Genomic DNA, 18,878 nt, shown 5'->3' with positions numbered 1-18,878 from the left:
GTTGGCCCAGACTCCCTCTATATGCTCCCTCCGATCGCGATCCAGCTGCAAGCCTGTGCTTTTTAATAGCCCCACTTTGGAAGAACCGCACATGATTCTCCAAACTGTTTCAGCTGTCAGACACAGCCCCATGGCCTATTCCGCCAACGAAAGGGAAGATCTGGCATCCCAATCCCGAGCTGTGGGCCCTCCACGTATGGCCCATCAACGGTATCCGGGAACCTCTCTGACAAGTTATGAACACTATTTCGGAAGCTAGAGCCCCTGCTATCTGGCAGCTCTGCTTTGAAGTGGTCAGTGGTTTTCTAACCAGTGTGCTACGCGAAACATCGATGCACACTCATGCGAACTGGCGGAACTGCTCGCTTTCTCCAAGAGCTAATGGACGCGGGTCGTCCCCCCTCCATAGTCGGGGTGTGTGTCTCCGCCATAGCAGCTAGCCACGCTCCGATCGCGGCACATTCACTAGGGAAAAGTGATCTTATTGTGTGTTTTCTTAAAGGGGCCAGGAGATTCAGCCCGCCTTGCCCCTACCTCGGTCCCTATTTGGGACCTCGCCATGGTTTTGGAGGCCGTGAAGGGTTCCCCCTCCTAACCACTTCAGACCACGAGCTTGAAGCACATATCACTCAAAACCGTTTTTCTGCTGGCTGTGGCCTCGGTTAAGCGAGTGGGTGGCTTACCTGCACTCTCCGTGAGCCCTTCCTGTCTTGAGTTTGGGTCCAGCACCTTCAAGGTTGTGCTCAAACCGAGGCATGGTTTTATGCTGAAAGTGCTATCAACCCCTTCAGTATGCAGGTCTTTTCACTGCTTAACCCGCGTCTCAGAGAGAATAAGACGCAAACCTATTCTGCCCAGTCAGAGCATTGAGATTGTATCTAGAGCGCTCCGCCCCCTTCAGGCAGTCGGATCAGCTCTTCATTGCTTCGGTGGCCGCACTAAAGTTTGTGCTGTCATGAAACAGACTCTCACACTGGATAGTGGATGCAGTCCCACTAGCATATAGGTCTAGGACCTAACCTGTCCTACAGGCATTCAAGCCCACTCCTCTAGAGGCATGGCCTCATCTTGGGCTTGGTCGTGTGGCATTTCTTTGGAAGATATCTGTGCGGCGGCAGGCTGGGCCTCTCCGTCCACTTTTATCAGATTCTACAATTGGAGGTTCCAGCTCTACAAGCAGGGCTTCTCTCCATCTAGGCTCTTTCTAGACCCTGACAAACAGATTGCCTTATGTTTTGGCCTGTACACATTAGCCCTCAAGCACTTATCATTCATCATAAGATCCGACTATGTCCGATCAGCTGTTCAAACGAACCGACTCTTCCGGTTCTTCATTCCCCTTATAAGCCGCCTCTGTCGGTCTATCAGGGGTTTATTAACATCTGCTTTGGGTATACTGGGTCAGTCAGCACACACGGCGCTTTACATTGTGTTCCCATACGTAATACGAGGAACCTCTCTCGAAAGGGAACGTACTCGGTTACTTTCGTAACCTCGGTTCCCTGAGAGAGAGGAACGAGTATTACGTTCCGTGCCGTGTTTATGCTTCTCAGGTATCGCTTCAGTCGATCTTAAAACCTGACACCTATGGCGAATTAGGGTCTTATATAGCCTCCTGTATGCAAATATAAGCACCTTTTTCGGCGGGCTTCTGGAACGCCCCCCATTGGTTCGTTCCTCTCAGCCGCCTCACCATAGGTTCCTGCAGTTGCCGCGGCCCGGCCAATCAGAGCGCTCCTCGCGCTGGGCTATGGCCGTGCAGCTCACTGCGCTTTACATAGATACCTTTATTAATAAAATTTTGCTTCACATTCTCGAGAAAAGGAGTTTTTCCCATACGTAATACTCGTTCCTCTCTCTCAGGGAACCGAGGTTACGAAAGTAACCGAGTACGTTTTCTTTTCCTTTGTGTTTTATATAATTACCACTAGGCATATTCTCTATGTTTTCCTTGATTGGATTTCTCTGGAGATACATTGTTGTTGAAAACAAAAGTAAAAGAGTGACACACGTTTGTTGCATTTGTCTGGGAAATGAGAGTTGTGTCTTTATTTAAATCAACACATTAATGATTTGTCTCATCTGCAGCCCACCAACAATTAACTGGAACATTATTTTTTATTACTTGGCCCTCCTGCACTGATTTAATAAGCTGAGCAGCCAATCAGAGTGATCTCTCTTACCCACGAGCTCCGACGCCAATTCAACAAGTATAATCGGCTGAAATAAGTGTCTGCGTCCAACTAGAGCCAACAGTGCAGAACACAAAACAAAAAAATAAGACAACCGAGGCGCAAACCAACATTGTCTGACGGTGTGTCCCAGGCATTTAGCATTGACTCTGTGATGTTCCTCTTACCTTTACAATGAGGATGTGTGCATTTGTCGTCTTGGTCTGTGGCGACACGTGTTGCTGGACTGCCTGCCGTGACTCTCGTACGGTGATGAGGATCAGGATGTAGGAGAGTAGGATGATGGTAAGAGGTAGGGCATAGCAGAAGAGGAACAGGCAGATAATATAGGACATGGATAGAGCATCCTGGCCTGGTGCATACCTGAAGTAGAGAACAGGACAAATCATTGTGATAGTAATAAGGTGCACCGCTAGAGATTCTGACCCCCCTGTACAGTTTATTGCCTCTGGCTGTAATCACAGATCCCTGAATACTGATCGTTTGATCAGGGCCCTAATAATCGTCCCAACCATTTTCTCCATTACAGTGCCCAGTTTGTTGGTGTCACTGGGCCACCCGACTAAGACTGAGATTTATTTAAGGCAACTGAACAGTGGCATAATGAATAAGGCACTTCCATCCTACACTAGTGATTGTGGGTTTGAGTGCAACCTGTAGTGGGTTTAAGCAGAGTGGTTAAAGGTCATAATACAGAGGTTGATGAAACAAAATCGTCCTCTGTTAAGATTTTTTTACTTGGATACCCTTCAAGAATAATGGTACAGTGGGAACATGCTGGGCCCATAACCCAGAGGTTGATGGATCAAAACCATCATCTGCTACGGCCTTGTATGGCATTGTTAACTTAAAAAATGCCAAGACCCTAAATAAGGATTGATTTCCACAGTACACAAAATCCTGGAACCGATGCAATACTGCATTAATGTTTTCAGTTTTCAATTAATGAGACATGTTAAACATTCAGGGGAAGGTCCTGAGGGCGGGAGTTAATAAACACTAATCTAGATAACTATGTTTGTTGTCCTTGTTCAAATGCCCAGTTTGTTGGTGTCCCTGGGCCATGAAAACCACTGGAGACAAATAAGCCAAATCAAAGATAAGGAACTTTTCTCCTAAGCCAGGAGGGTTTGAGTCCCATCTGGGGTTTAAGCAGACTTAAGCAGGGCCCATATCATATACCCATCATTTGATTAGTCCTGGTTAACTATTTCAGTAAAACGCTCCCACACGGTACTTTTCTTACCTTCGTTTTTGTTTTTAATTGTCCTTTTCTAAATTTCTCTCATATTTTACTGTGAAATGAGAGTTCAATGTCTTATTTTAAAGTCAAAACATTAGTGATTTATCGGTCATCTGTTGTTGTAATCCTGATAGTATCCCCCCCCCCCCCTTTATTTTTATTACAAAATGTAACTAATCTGATTATGAATTACAGTTACCAGATTTTTGTGTCTTGATTACATAATGTCATTGCATGTATTCTGTTACTCCCCAACACTGCCCATAATGCAGGGGTTGATTAACCAAAACCATTCTTGGTAACACTTTTGATAGTCCACTTTAGACATTCTACTAACTATAAGTAACTTTGCAACTACATGTCAACTAATTGTCATTAGAGTATTTGTAGACTGTCTGATCAATATTTACTAAAACTTTATTTTGCTGGTCCCCGACAGATATTCTACTGACTATAAGTAACTTGGCAACTACAATTCAACTTATTCTACTAACCCAAACCCTAACACCTAACCATAACCTACCAGTCTACTGACAGTATACTAATACTCTAATGAGAGTTAGCTGACATGTAGTTGCAAAGTTACTTATAGTTAGTAGAATGTCTAAAGTGGACTATCAAAATAAAGTGTAACCCCACGGTACTAAGCCTTCTTTAATAACATAGACACCCAGGTCTTACTCGAAGACAAGCTACCACAGTGCTATGCTGAATTGGTCATTGTTTTTGCCTAATCTGATTTTTGAAAAGGCAACAGTAATGCGGGCCTAAACACAAGCTGTTTTGAAGACAACTGGGTATTGGATCTGGTTTAAGGGGAGCAGAGTGGCATAGAGAAAGTGTGAATCATTTTTTTTATATGAACCATACCCTAACTACAGAGCAAATTCCATGGTCCATATATTGAGCTAGTGTTAACCGTACACCTTATTTTTAGCATTTAACCAAATCCATGAATACAAACCCATTGGCATTGGGATGATGTACAGAAATGCAAAAATAAATACACTTTTAGGTTTTAGGACTCATTCCCCAATAATCCTAAATCTCAGGCCTAGTCCACATGTACATTGGTATTTTTATAAACAGACTTTTTCCCTACGTAATTATTATTATTATTATTATTATTATTTATTTATTTTTTTGCCGGGTCCGGTTCTGACGCAACAAGGCAAAATCTTCGGTTTCACAGTCCTAATGACACCACTGTGTGTCCAAAGCGTTTTTTCACGCTGCTGGCTGGCGTTTTCAATTGTTTTCAATGAGAGCGCCGCGTTTTTAGAACGCCTGGAGTGCACCGAGGCGCTGAGCGAGTATTTCACGCTCACTCGCTGAACGTTCAGCGTTTTTTACTGGTCGCCGAGAGTTGAAGAATGTTCAACTTTGAGTAAAATGCAGTGCTCATCACTGTCACTCTTCACTCAGCCGTCCAATCACAGTGGAGGACGGGCGGGAAAAACACAAAGACCAACCGCCACATTCTGCGTGTCGCCATCAGATGACAACAAGCAATAATAACGGAACAAAATGATTTAAAACAAATCCCAGAGCAAATACTTTACATTGGATCTGCAGTTTTATATAGAATCAATACAGAAACAAACTACCTGTGAAATTAGAAAGACCTCCGCAGATTTTCCATATCATAACAACAAGCAAGTCTCAACTGAGGAAAAAAAAAACGCTGCCTGCCAAACCGCTCTCAAGCGCTCACAGCGAGGCGTTTTCAGCTGGCTAAAAACACTTTGGTGGACACACGGCCTTAGTGAGGTGCCTCAGTGACAACGGATGTGCATTTGACCAAGGCCAATAAAAACAGCCATCTGTGTGAATGAGGACTTCAACAGCTTCTCAGAACACTCATGCTGTATGCAGGGATGTCCACACAGCCCAGTGATGTTTCTGGAGGTCTGAAGACTCCTTCACAATTCATCTCTTGGCAATTATCGCTTGGCCTTTTTATAACGAAGATGAGTCATAGCCGAGGATGGTTTCAATCCAGGACTTGGGCATCTCAGAAGACAGCCCTGGTTTAGGAAACCAATGCCTCATCCATGTATGCCACTGGGGCTGTTGCTTACTTTCTCCCAATAATTCCCAGTATCAGTCAGATGTCAGATGGCCTAGTGAAACCAGCAATCTGGATATATGAACAAGGACAACAAACACTGTCATCTAGTCGAATGGCTACTTCAAAAACTTCTCAGAACATTTATGCAGTATTAGTATAGTTCCAGGACTAAGAGTCTTTGTTTTTTACTTCTAAACTGTTGAATAGAATGAACCTTATTCAATAGTTTAGATGTGAAACTCAAAGGCCTGGTTTCACAGATTCGGTGCTTCTCAGAACATCTCAACTCTTTAATTGCACCGTGAGAAGGTGAGGATCGAGGAGAGAGGAAATTTCCTGAGAAATCATCAGGGAGCATTTGGGGAAGTTTTTTATCGACTAAACGTGATTCAAGTATAAATTCTCCTCCCCCTTCACATTTTGCCACAGTTTATTTGAGTTTATTCATTATTATTATTATTATTATAATTATCATTATTGTTTACATGTACAAGACACAAATGTGTCAAACTCAAATTAAAACAACTGTAGTAGGACAGTTGCAGAATTATATCAAAGCACAAGAAAATTAAACAAACTATAACACTACAAATAAAAAGCAGTTAATCACTGGGAATAATTAATTGTTAATAATTGACAATAACAAATATTGACATTGACAAATGTGGTATTTTGTGGAGGTTGAAACTATTACAATATTAATGAATATCTCTAATGTTCAAGAATCTGACGTGCAAGCTAAATCCAGTGGTGTAGAGTCATCAAGCAGGATCCTCTTGAGAGTTCGAAAATACGATCACATCCCACCCATTCTCCATTCACTTCACTGGCTTCCTGTTTCCACCAGGATTGAATATAAGGTCTCCCTTCTAACCCACGAGTGGACCTATGGAAATGCCCCCTTCTATCTGAAAGAACTACTCACACCTTCAACTACAGCTCGATCACTTCGTTCAACAAACTGAAACCGCCTCCATCTTCCCAAGACTAAGCTCAGCACTATGGGTGATCGGGCTTTCTGTTCTGCCGCTCCTCGGATTTGGAATGCCCTACCCGACCATCTGAGGGCACCTCAAGCTCTTGAGACTTTTAAAAAGGACTTAAAACATTTATTTTTGGGAGAGTCTTTTTAGCTTTTCAATCTATTAGTGTTTTGCCATTTTTAAATTATCTTAAAGGACAACTCCGGTGAGAAATGACCCTAGGGGTAATTAACAGATGGAGACCGAGTAGATTGTTCTCTGCGATGCGTTTTTATGAAAATCGAATGTAAAGAGTTTAATCTCTAAAAACAGATTATTTTATAACGCTTGTCTATGGGGCAAAGAGTAAGTGAAATTAAATCGCTAGTTAATACCGCTAACAAGGCTCAAAATAGCCTCACACTAACACGGTAGCATAATGAGGGTCCCTACATGCAAACCGAAGCACTGAGAACTTTGTAAGAGTACAAACAGTTTAATAAGAAGATACTTTATAAAGAGTGCATTACGCGTTTACAGACAGGCGCCATCTTACAAAACAGTCTCGACTAGTCGAGCAACGAACGCTGTTCTAAGTGAGCTGGTCAATAGGAATTAAGTTTGTGAAATCTAATTACATGGTCATTTTTATTTTTATTTATTTATTTTCTCTGTTGCGTTCAGTGCTTTCTTCCGGAATCAACGGACCATATGAGATTCCAAGTCACAGTTCATCAGCGTTCGTGGCTCGACTAGTCGAGACTGTTTTCCAAGATGGCGCCTGTCCGTAAATGCGTAATGCACTATCTTTATAAAGTATCTTCTTATTAAACTGTTTGTACACTTACAAAGTTCTCAATGCTTCGGTTTGCATGTAGGGACCCTCATTATGCTACCGTGTTAGTGTGAGGCTATTTTGAGCCTTGTTAGTGGTATTAACTAGCGATTTAATTTCACTTACTCTTTGCCCCATAGACAAGCGTTATAAGCTAATCTGTTTTTAGAGATAAAACTCTTTACAATCGATTTTCATGAAAACTACTCGGTAACCATCTGTTAAATATCCCTAGGGTCATTTCTCACCGGAGTTGTTCTTTAACTGTTGCACTTTGAGATTTGTTCTAAATGTAAAGTGCAATACAAATAAAATGTATTATTATTATTATTATTATTATTATTATTATTATTATTATTAATCATTAATTGATGCTAAAGGGAGCGAGGGTAGATAATTTCACTTGATTAAGTTCCTTCGTCCTCATGTCTTTTCCTCGCATCCTGAAGGGGTGGAACAAAGAAGCAAGTAAAGGCAACAAGGATGCACAAATAAGAATAGAGAAGCACCCAGAGTTTAGATTAATGCAGGATTAGGCCTTAGTTCAATTAGGACATTTAAGTAGCGTTTTTAAACATTCCTTAGAAAAACACACTTCTGGTGTACATCTTGAGATCAAATTATGGCACTGACATATTATAAGATTTTTTAGTGCCAGTTGCTTTAAGTTAAAACAGCTTAAACATGCATTTTAGTCTGAGACTAGTGCAAGTCTGTGAAACCAGGGAAAAGACTTGTATCCTGCTAGACTCCTGATATAGCTATATAAGGGGTGCCCAATCCTGTTTCTGGAAAGCAACCTTCCTGCAAAGTTCCAGTTTGTTTTTATTACACCTTCACTTGCTAACTTTCCTCCATCTTAGTCACTCGGATGTGTGTCATATCATACGAGTGCCCACTATTGGCGGAAACTTTGCTGTTGACTAAACTGGAATGTCCTAAACCAGAAGTCTTCAACCCTGCTCCTGAAGACCAACTGTCCTGCAAAGTTTATTTCCAACCTGCTTCAGCACACTGGCCTGAGTATTTTCAACAAGTGATCCTGAAGAGCTTGATTAGCTTCACCTGTCTTTGATTAGGGATGGAGCTAAACTCTGCAGGACAGTGGGTCCTCTGAAGACCTCTGTCCTAAGTCCTTGATCCCTTGGAATCCACTATGGAGTTGATTTATTATTTATTTTTTCCTTTACAAAATTGTTTAATGCAACATTCTATATGTATATAGGTGTGTTTGTGTTGTTTTAAATGTTTTTATAAATATCATGGAGTTGTTTGTGGTGGGGTAAATTAAAAGTAGGCGCGTTTCCATTACCCTTCAAATTGCGCATATTGAAATTGCGAATTGAAAACACGCCTAATGGAAACGCGGCAATTTCGCAAAAACTCCCATATATCGCAAAAAAGTTTTTACGCTCTCATGAGGTGGTTTTTCAGGCAATTCGAAAAAGGACATTTTCGCAAAACTGCAATGGAAACGGTTTTTTCGCATTTACAGGTCACCTGTTGCGGTGACGCATTGCTGCAACATAGGGCCTATATATTATATTTTCCACTCAATTCCACACCGTAAAGATAATGTAGTTAAAAGGACATATATTTTCTCCTAATAAGGACTACAGGCTATATATACTGTAATTAAGACATATATTCAAGAAATGTATTAAAACAGAAAGAGATAGCCTATAGTTTCAGCCTTACTCAAAGGCCGAGGAAACAGGCCAGTTACGCACGTCAATCCATTCCAGACGATCTTAGTTTGCTTCTTATTTAATAAACAGGCAATTAATTGATGAAACATCGATAAAAATAAAAATACAATTTATACAAAACGGGAAAAAAAAAATTGCGATTCTTACTCATGCTGCTCACTTTTCATAATGAACATATAAATTAAAATAATAATATAACAGGCTAATGTTTAGTCCTAAACGTAGCCTATTTAGTTTCGTAGTTAGGCTATGTTTTTTTTAACCCACGGCCGATAAAAGCGCCGACGTTCTCATTTTTTCCTTCTTCCTTTAAGAGAGATGAAACAATTCACAATACTCTTGTCATTTTTAGCTATACAGATAAGTTCAAGACATAATTATAAACTATAAACTGTCTATTTTTATTTGTGGACTCAGGGAATTAATTATTTTGCATGCACTCACTCCAAACGCTGTCTTCATTTAAAAAAAAAATTTTGTTTATTAAATGCCATTTTTTTCTTTTTCAAAGCATTTCTAAATTCAATTCACATGCCCATCAAATGAAATATCTAGCCAAAATAACGAAAGTGGTAAAAACAAAACCAAAAAAAAAACAAAAAACATTTGAGTTACCATGCAAATTCAAACATTTCGCTCTACTCGCGTCAACCTGGCGCGCGTAAAAGTCGATCATTATTTACAGATGATGGTTCGGTTTGGAGAGAAGACGAGACGGAGCTTTTTATTAAACTCATAAAAGACAATAGGATTACAGTAATACTGGATGCTAAACACAGAAATGCCACATTATCATGAAGACCTTGAAGCAGATCTGACACACACACACACACACACACACACACACACACACACACACACCTCATATCTGTGCCGCTTAAGTAACCTAAGGGGCTTTCCTTGCCATTAATGCTTGGATAACACGTATGTCTCCTTTCTAATAATAATAATGGCTAGTGTGATGGATGGGATATACAAACCTACCAAGTGCCATCATTTTGGAATGACCTATCGCGAGAGGAAAGTAATATGTTTTAGTCGCATAACTGCAGCTATGGAAACGCTGTCATTTCGCAACAGTTTTTTATCGACATTTAAGAAATATCGCAAAAGTTTTTCGCAAATCTGTAATGGAAACGCAGCTAGTGATATGTAGTGATGTCACAATCGTGTTACATTGTGGCATATGAAGCTGCCTGAAGTGTACATATGACGTAGACTCAAAATCATGGCAGCAAGGCAAAGTTCCCTCATCCACTTCACGAATTGGAACACACTTCAAAATGGCGGCGGGGATTCCCCCACGGGAAGTGCTTAGGGAAGTTTGCAAGTGCGTGTCTAATGCCCCATTTACACTGACTGCATGGTTCAAGTGACCCTATTCCGATTTTTCCCTCTCTTGTGACACAAATCCGATATGACATGTGAACGTGCAAGCAGGAAAAAAACAGCATGAAGTCTGATATCCTCAGATTGGATTCAGGCCTCACTCGTATGTGGTAATAAATACGATATCATTTGGATTCGTCCATTTGCCGTGCATTTGTACATCGTGCATTTGTACATCTGCCATGTAAGTGGTCAAATCGTATATATATTCCCCAGTTAATGCGAGTCGTACGTCATTTAAAAAATGATGTAGGCGAATGAAGTCAACTCAGGTGGACACAAACTGTGATCAAGGACTCCTTACGAGAGCAATGTTTTACTGACCTTTAACCCCTAACTGTCACCGTCCCACAGGTAGGACACTTGGCACTCTTTTTTATGGCCTTTTTTTCGTATCTTATTTTTTAGTAATCATCATAAATTAGATATCACTCGAAAGCTCAGAAAGTCAAAATTCATCCTGTAAAAATCATTTTGAAATCGGACGTTGTGTTACCATGGAAATGGTACTTGAATTTCTTATAGCAGGCTCCTCCCCTAGGGGGCGGTGTCATGTTTCATATTACAAAACTTACTTTATAATCAAAATCTTTTTTAATCTTGACAGAACACATATTGTCGGAAAGATCAGAGTCTCAAGGTTCCATATTTGGTGACTGTTTTGTGATGGAAGTGAAATTTGGACAGAAATTTACAGGAAAATGCATTAAAAAAAAATCTAATGAATGTGGATGACCCCCGATGGCTATTTTTGTTACAGCTTCTCATAGGAACTTGCATTTTTGTAGCCTAGAAATCTGGACGCACCCTAGCGGAGGCAAATTTAATCTGCCCGCGAGTGTCGTCTAGGAACTCTCAATACCCTTCTGAGCTGTATTCCTCTCAATCTGGACGGGCCAATCACATCGTGTATAGAGTCGGTGGGCGGGGCCATGATGACGACGGCCGAGTTGCGCTTGCGTGCTTCTAGTAAACACAGAAACTGGCGACCGACGGTCTTTCGAATCAGCTTTGACTGTGATTCTGGAAGACTTGGAGTTGAGCTTTTCTCTGAGAAAAGAACAAAGAGCGGCACTGAAGTCATTCTTAAAAAGAGAAGATGTGTTCGGAGTTTTGCCGACCGGATACGGTGAATGTTTAATCTATCAACAAGCTCTGTTTCACCTTCGTTGCTCTGGTTGGTTGTAGCGCTATCCTATCGCGTGCAGAGGGAGTTTGAAAGACAACCGTTTATCCCGCCCCTCGGATTGAGCTGTCAATGGTGAGTTTCCAGACCAAACATCTTGTTGTGGGTCTGGCTTGTCAGGCTAGCTTTTTTGTGATATCAACTTGAAATTTGGAACACAACTTGGTTAGACATATGGCTATGATTTTAGAGTAATTTTAGAGTAATTTTGTTTTGTAAAATATATATTTTATATAAGATAAAAGATATTTAGTACAGTATTTTTCATTTACAGTTAATTTAAACTTCCATAACTTTTTCATACTTTCATATTTTAAATTGATTTTACTTCAGCAGTAATCTGCTAAGTGTTTTCTTTGAAACCACTACTAACTCTTTCACAAAAAAAAACTGATATAGTCACCAAATCGGAATTGTCCATAAAGACCTGCAGTGTAAATGCAGCCTAAAAGTGTAGTGGAACGCAACACCTGTCTGTGATTATCAAGCAGTCCTGAACATCTTAATTAGCTGGTTCAGGTGTGTTTGATTAGGGCTGATTTTTGCAGGAACCTTCAGATCTCCAGGAACATCATTGGGCTCCCCTCCATACAGCATGAGTGTTCTGAGAAGTGCTCATTCACACAGATGACTGGCCTTGTTCAAATGCATAGCATTTGTAAAAAAAAATGCGGTGGTGAAAATAGTCAATACCATTCGTCCAAATATAGCAGCTCACCAGAGCCAGCCTAATGATTTGTATAATTGTCAGGTTGTAAGCAAAGCCCAATCCATTTTAATGAATAGCTCCTATCCCCTGCAGTTTGAGTTTAATTTTCTACCATCTGGACTTAGATTTAGATTTCCCGTTGTTAGAAGCAACAGGTTTAAACATAATGTATTTCTACTGCAGTTTCTTTGTTATATTCGAGCATGGAAGGAGTTGTGGAAAGTAGGTAGATGTTTGTGCTGCTGCTGTCTTGTGTCGTTTTCAGGCGTCTTCAGGTTAGTCTTCAACCCAGGCTGATTGGAAATACGTGACTCTGCCTACATTTTTGCAACACCCGAAATATGTACCTCCAGGTACGTTTACCTGCACTTTTTGGGCGAACCGTCCACCAGAGGCGCTCCGCCAGCCTGATCTCACCGAATGAATATTTATAGGCTAATTTTATATTTTGGAGCAACTAACTCCACTCCCACCCTAAACCTACCAACTCTCAAAAATGTAAAACACGTAACAGGCAAATAAATGGACAGTCACATGTATTTATTGCAAAAACGGACCAAAAAACAGTATAAAAGTATTAACTCATGTTGCTTTCCAAGTCTTCTGAAGTCATACGATATCTTCATGTGAAGAACAGAGTTGATCTTAATGTTTTAGTCGTTGAAATGATGATCGCGCTCCTTTGTGAACAGAACACACACACACACGCACTCGTTCATTCATATTTCTAATTCAAATGATACACACGGAAAGTGACGCGTTCAGTCACGAGACACACAAGAGCCAATGGCATTTTACAATCAAAGCTGACGTAATGACTCAATTGGTCACAAGACACATGACAGCCAATGTGGTCAAAGCTGACCTGATGTTTCTTCCGGCGGCAATATTTGAAATGTATTATTAATATTTGGTGGATGGATTCGGCGTTACTGATCGCTTTTGGGGATTTTCTTCACACAAATCAATCGTTTGGCCTCGGAACACTTGGAGTATTTGTACATTCTGAATAAATTGTGCCTGCAGTCGTATCTGCCTGTTATCCTGTTTTTTATAATACACACATGGGTAGGTTTAGGGAAGTGTTTGAGTTACGCGTTCAAAATGTGTCTGAATATGTGTGTGTGTGTCCACAAGGTAAATGGATTATAAACATACTAAATTATGTTTTTTGAAAATGTAAAAATGCAGAATGTTTCTTGTGATGGGTAGGTTTAGGGGCTGAGTGTGTGTGATGGGTAGGTTTAGGGGCTGTGTGTGTGTGATGGGTAGGTTTAGGGGCTGTGTGTGTGCGTGTGTGTGTGAAGGGTATGTTTAGGGGCTGTGTGTGTACGTGTGTGTGTGATGGGTAGGTTTAGGGGCTGTGTGTGTGCGTGTGTGTGTGAAGGGTATGTTTAGGGGCTGTGTGTGTACGTGTGTGTGTGAAGGGTATGTTTAGGGGCTGTGTGTGTACGTGTGTGTGTGATGGGTAGGTTTAAGGGTAGGGGCTGTGTGTGTGCATGTGTGTGTGATGGGTAGGGGCAGTGTAGGGGGATAGAATGTAACGGCGTTGATAAACACGCTAAAAAGCGATTATGCGTTTTGATAGCACGCCAAAATGGCATATGAATTGGTGTATCATATATACGCCATTTCATGAGATCAGTCTGGGAATGGAGAAAAAATAAATATTACCACTTAGCGCCTCCGGTGGACGGTTCACCCAAAAAGTGCAGGTAAACGTACCATATTTTGGGTGTTGCAAAAATGTCGGCAGAGTCACGTATTTCCTGGGTTGTTTGTCTTCTATATATTTAAGCTGGTCTTGTTGCAAAACAAATAAAGTGAAGTGAACAGAGCCACCTGACTGAGACCTAGAGGACAAATAAGACTCAGCCTAATTTTCCTGTCTATACTCCATCAACACAATCTAAAAATAAAATCAGAAAAAATAAGTTTTTTTTAAAGAGTGCAGCCATGTGAGCTCAGTAGAGCTTACGCAGCACATTAGATAACTTTAAAAAGTGTGCCATTTTTTGATGTTAAAACACTTTATCCTATCCCAGTTAATTTGAACTATAAATAATCCAAGGATGACTTCTCAAAGAGTAAAAAGTACAATGAAGTGATCAAAAGTGATCAAATGTACAATTTTGCCCTGGCAGATGATAAAACAGGCAAAGTATACTTGCATTTACAGAGGAATTTTGATTTTGGCCAGTAAGCAATCACCCAGAACACACTTAAAACTACTCAGAACACCTAAACAACGGCAATGCCCTCTGCCCAGGCAATCACACAGAGTACACAGTATTGTGGCAGCAAGTGCTGATGCCACTAATGGTGTATAAATTGCACACATCTGGCTTGCTATGTCTGGTTTTCTGAGAATCCTTTAGTGTTTCCATTAGCATCCTCCCATGCACTTACCAGTCTATGCAGCATGCTGTCCCATAGGGTTCAGGGCCATAGTGGCCCCAATTTGCTAAGGGACCTATAGCAAACACCATGGCATAGCACCACACCCCCACAATCATCAGACAGGCATGGGAGTAGGAGAATTTGTTTCCTGTTAAAAGAAAGCAAATACACAGAAACATTCATTTAGTACTGACTGATCACATTCAATTTTGCTATAGTGTTGGGGAATGTTACCGCACTAGAGATCAGAAATAGACAGGGAAAACAGAAATCAATTCATTTTGAAAAACAAAGGCTCTATTTAAAAGGTTTTTATTAACAGTAAAACATTCATAAATTACACCACTTCCTGTTGCCCTAATCCATTTATTTCCCACATGCTCTTAAGAGCAAGTACTCTGTACCAAGAAAGCTGTGGTAAGATGAATTATCAAACATCAGTCATCCTTATTCTTGCAATGTTGTACAAAAATACATTCTTTGAATAAAAGTTTATTTTAATTTTAAATGCTTACTTTTTTGAAAGGAGACCATTGAACATCATAGTCATAAACAATAGTGTTGCAGGGATGATGTATTTTTGTAGGCCCAAACCCAGAAACAAGTTAGCATTTTAGCACTTCTGGTTGCATTGTCCCGAAGTCAATGTTTTTTTTTTCCTCCATTATTATTTTTTTTTTTTTTAATAATTCATGCAACCGCATGAAAGCAAAAAGTCTAAATTTTTTTCTTGTTTGAGAAGCCATTTCACTCGGATATCATAATAAAGAAAAAACGAGTATTGCAACTTCTGTTTCAAACTGACAAAAAGGTGTGTTAATTTGAGAAGATTATCATAATGAACAAAATGTATAAGAATAATGCACAGACTAATAAGCATTTGTTGAACACAGAGCTTATTTTCTACAAGAATCCAAAGGCCAATGGAACCCCCCCCCCCCCCCCCCCAAAAAAAAAAAAAGAAAACTCTATTGGGCTTTTGTCAAAGAAACCAGGATGATGCCAACTTCAAGGCTGACCTACAAAAATAACTTATCACTGCAGCACTTTATAAGATCTGCCTAAGCAGTCCTGTAGGCATTTTAATGGTTAGAAAACCTTAAAATTATGTTATAATATAACTACGTGACCATTAACGTCTTTAAAAATGTGGTAAAATGTTGAAGCTATAGACAGTAAAATTAAACATTAATTTCAGCATAGACTATCAGTCTGCTAGCTTGGCCTATACTCTAAACAAGCCGTTTACACTACATCTATTCGCACATCCTTAATGCATTTGCTCAGACATTACAGATGTCTATCTTTACACAGGGCCATTTGATGGGGCAAACCCAACTATTTATGACAGCAGCCACAATGTAAAATGTAAAGAATCTAAAAAGACAGTTTCTGCTTAAGAGATCCTTTGATTAGCAAAGCAAAGAGTGCCCGCCAGTTTAGAGAGGCGAGTACTGGAGTAATGTGCTCACGTTTTCTAGAGCCAGTCAGTAATCTGGCTGCTGTATTTTGCAACAATTGCAACCGATCCAGAGATGATTTTTGCAAACCCAGATAGAGTGAATTGCTGTAATCCAACCAAGATGTTATGCATAAATTACAGTTTCAATGTCCTTAATAGAAAGCATCGTCTTGATTCTAGCAATTGATTTTAACTAAAAGAAACGGCTTTTCACAACAGCACTGATCGGCTTATCAAAAGACAATGTGGGATCAAAAACAATTCTAAGGTTTTTAACACAGTTACGTAGATTGGAAGAGAGGGGACCAAGCTGATTAACAATGCCAGAAGACAGAACTGTCAGGCAAAAGCAATTATTTCAATTTCAATTATAAGCAGATTAGACATAGAACAGTTGTTGTTTTTAACAATAAAGCTGAGTGTCATTGGCATAGAGATGATATGATGTTATGTTTCTGAATAATATGACCTTGTGGAAGCATATATAAGGCAAAAAGAAGAGGAGCCAGAATAGAGCCCTGCAGGCCACCTTAGGAGATTTGAGCACCAGATGAGAAACATTTCCCCAAATTAATGGAACATTTTCTCTCCTTAACCAATTCAGCACAGATCCCTCGAACCCAACTACATGATCAAGTCTTTATGAAAGAATGCCATGATCTATTGTGTCAAAAACTGCATTTAAAGAGGTCCTATTGTGCCCCTTTTTAAGTCTCTGATGTCCCCAGAGTAAGCATATGAAGCTTTAGCAAAAAATTCCCCACAGATAATTTTTATAAAATTGTCACTTTTTGAGATTCAGCAAAAACACACTGTTTTTCTGTGTGTCCCAAATATATACAGCTTTGGAAAACCACCACTTAACATTGATTTTTCAATGTTAAGTTCGCTCTTAATTTTTTCCAGAGCTATATATATATATATATATATATATATATATATATATATATATATATATATATATATATATATACAGTGCCTTACGAAAATATCCGGCCCCCTTGAACTTTGCGACCTTTTGCCACATTTCAAGCTTCAAACAAAGATATGAAACTGTAATTTTTTGTGAAGAATCAACAACAAGTGGGACACAGTCATGAAGTGAAATGAAATGTATTGGATATTTCAAACTTTTTTAACCAATCAAAAACTGAAAAATTGGGTGTGCAAAAAATTATTCGGCCCCTTTACTTTCAGTGCAGCAAACTCTCTCCAGAAGTTCAGTGAGGATCTCTGAATGATCCAATGTTGACCTAAACGACTAATGATGATAAATAGAATCCACCTGTGTATAATCAAGTCTCCGTATAAATGCACCTGCACTGTGATAGTCTCAGAGGTCCTTTTAAAGCGCAGAGAGCATCATGAAGAACAAGGAACACCCCAGGCAGGTCCGAGATACTGCAGTGGAGAAGTTTAAAGCCGGTTTTGAATAAAAAAAGATTTCCCAAGCTTTAAACATCCCAAGGAGCACTGTGCAAGAGATAATATTGAAATTGAAGGAGTATCAGACCACTGCAAATCTACAAAGCCCTGGCTGTCCCTCTAAACTTTCAGCTCATAAAAGGAGAAGACTGATCAGAGATCAGCCAAGAGGCCCATGATCACTCTGGAGGAACTGTAGAGATCTACAGCTGAGGTGGGAGACTCTGTCCATAGGACAACAATCAGTCGTATACTGCACAAATCTGGCCTTTATGGAAGAGTGGCAAGAAGAAAGCCATTTCTTAAAGATATCCATAAAAAGTGTTGTTTAGTTTGCCACAAGCCACCTGGGAGACACACCAAACATGTGGAAGAAGGTACTCTGGTCAGATGAAACCAAAATTGAACTTTTTGGCAACAATGCAAAACGTTATGTTTGGCATAAAAGCAACACAGCTCATCACCCTGAACACACCATCCCCACTGTCAAACATGGTGGTGGCAGCATCATGGTTTGGGCCTGCTTTTCTTCAGCAGGGACACGGAAGATGGTTAAAATTGATGGGAAGATGGATGGAGCCAAATACAGGACCATTCTGGAAGAAAACCTGATTGGGTTTTGCAAAAGACCTGAGACTGGGACGGAGATTTGTCTTCCAACAAGACAATGATCCAAAACATAAAGCAAAATCTACAATGGAATGGTTCAAAAATAAACACATCCTGGTGTTAGAATGGCCAAGTCAAAGTCCAGATCTGAATCCAATTGAGAATCTGTGGAAAGAACTGAAAACTGCTGTTCACAAACGCTCTCCATCCAACCTCACTGAGCTCCAGCTGTTCTGCAGGAGGAATGGGCAAACATTTCAGTCTCTCGATGTGCAAAACTGATAGAGACACACCCCAAGCTACTTACAGCTGTAATCGCAGCAAAAGGTGGCGCTACAAAGTATTAACTTAAGGGGGACGAATAAATTTGCACACCCAATTTTTCAGTTTTTGATTTGTTAAAAAAGTTTGAAATATCCAATAAATTCCATTCCACTTCATGATTGTGTCCCACTTGTTGTTGATTCTTCATAAAAAATTACAGTTTCATATCATTATGTTTGAAGCCTGAAATGTGGCAAAAGGTCGCAAAGTTCAAGGGGGCCGAATACTTTCGCAAGGCACTGTATATATATATATATATATATATATATATATATATATATATATATATATATATATATATATATATATATATATATATATATATATATATATATTCCTGAAAGGGAACTGTACAGAAGAAC

General features: G+C 39.9%; 1 protein-coding gene across 1 annotated transcript in view; it reads right to left on the bottom strand.

Moving 5' to 3' along the window:
* Nucleotides 1-18,878, bottom strand: part of opn7d (opsin 7, group member d) — a 155,482-nt gene that overhangs the window by 17,688 nt on the left and 118,916 nt on the right. The window contains exons 6-7 of the mRNA XM_067413072.1: nucleotides 14,706-14,844; nucleotides 2,360-2,555 (exon numbers count right to left, since the gene is read on the bottom strand). Of these exons, the coding sequence (XP_067269173.1) occupies nucleotides 2,360-2,555; nucleotides 14,706-14,844 (335 nt within the window). The remainder of the gene's footprint in view (nucleotides 1-2,359; nucleotides 2,556-14,705; nucleotides 14,845-18,878) is intronic.

This window comes from Pseudorasbora parva, chromosome 13 (assembly GCF_024679245.1).
Source record: "Pseudorasbora parva isolate DD20220531a chromosome 13, ASM2467924v1, whole genome shotgun sequence".
Taxonomy (NCBI): Eukaryota; Metazoa; Chordata; class Actinopteri; order Cypriniformes; family Gobionidae; genus Pseudorasbora; species Pseudorasbora parva.
The sequence above is the reverse complement of the archived record's forward strand: the minus strand, read 5'-3'. Positions and strand labels throughout refer to the sequence as shown.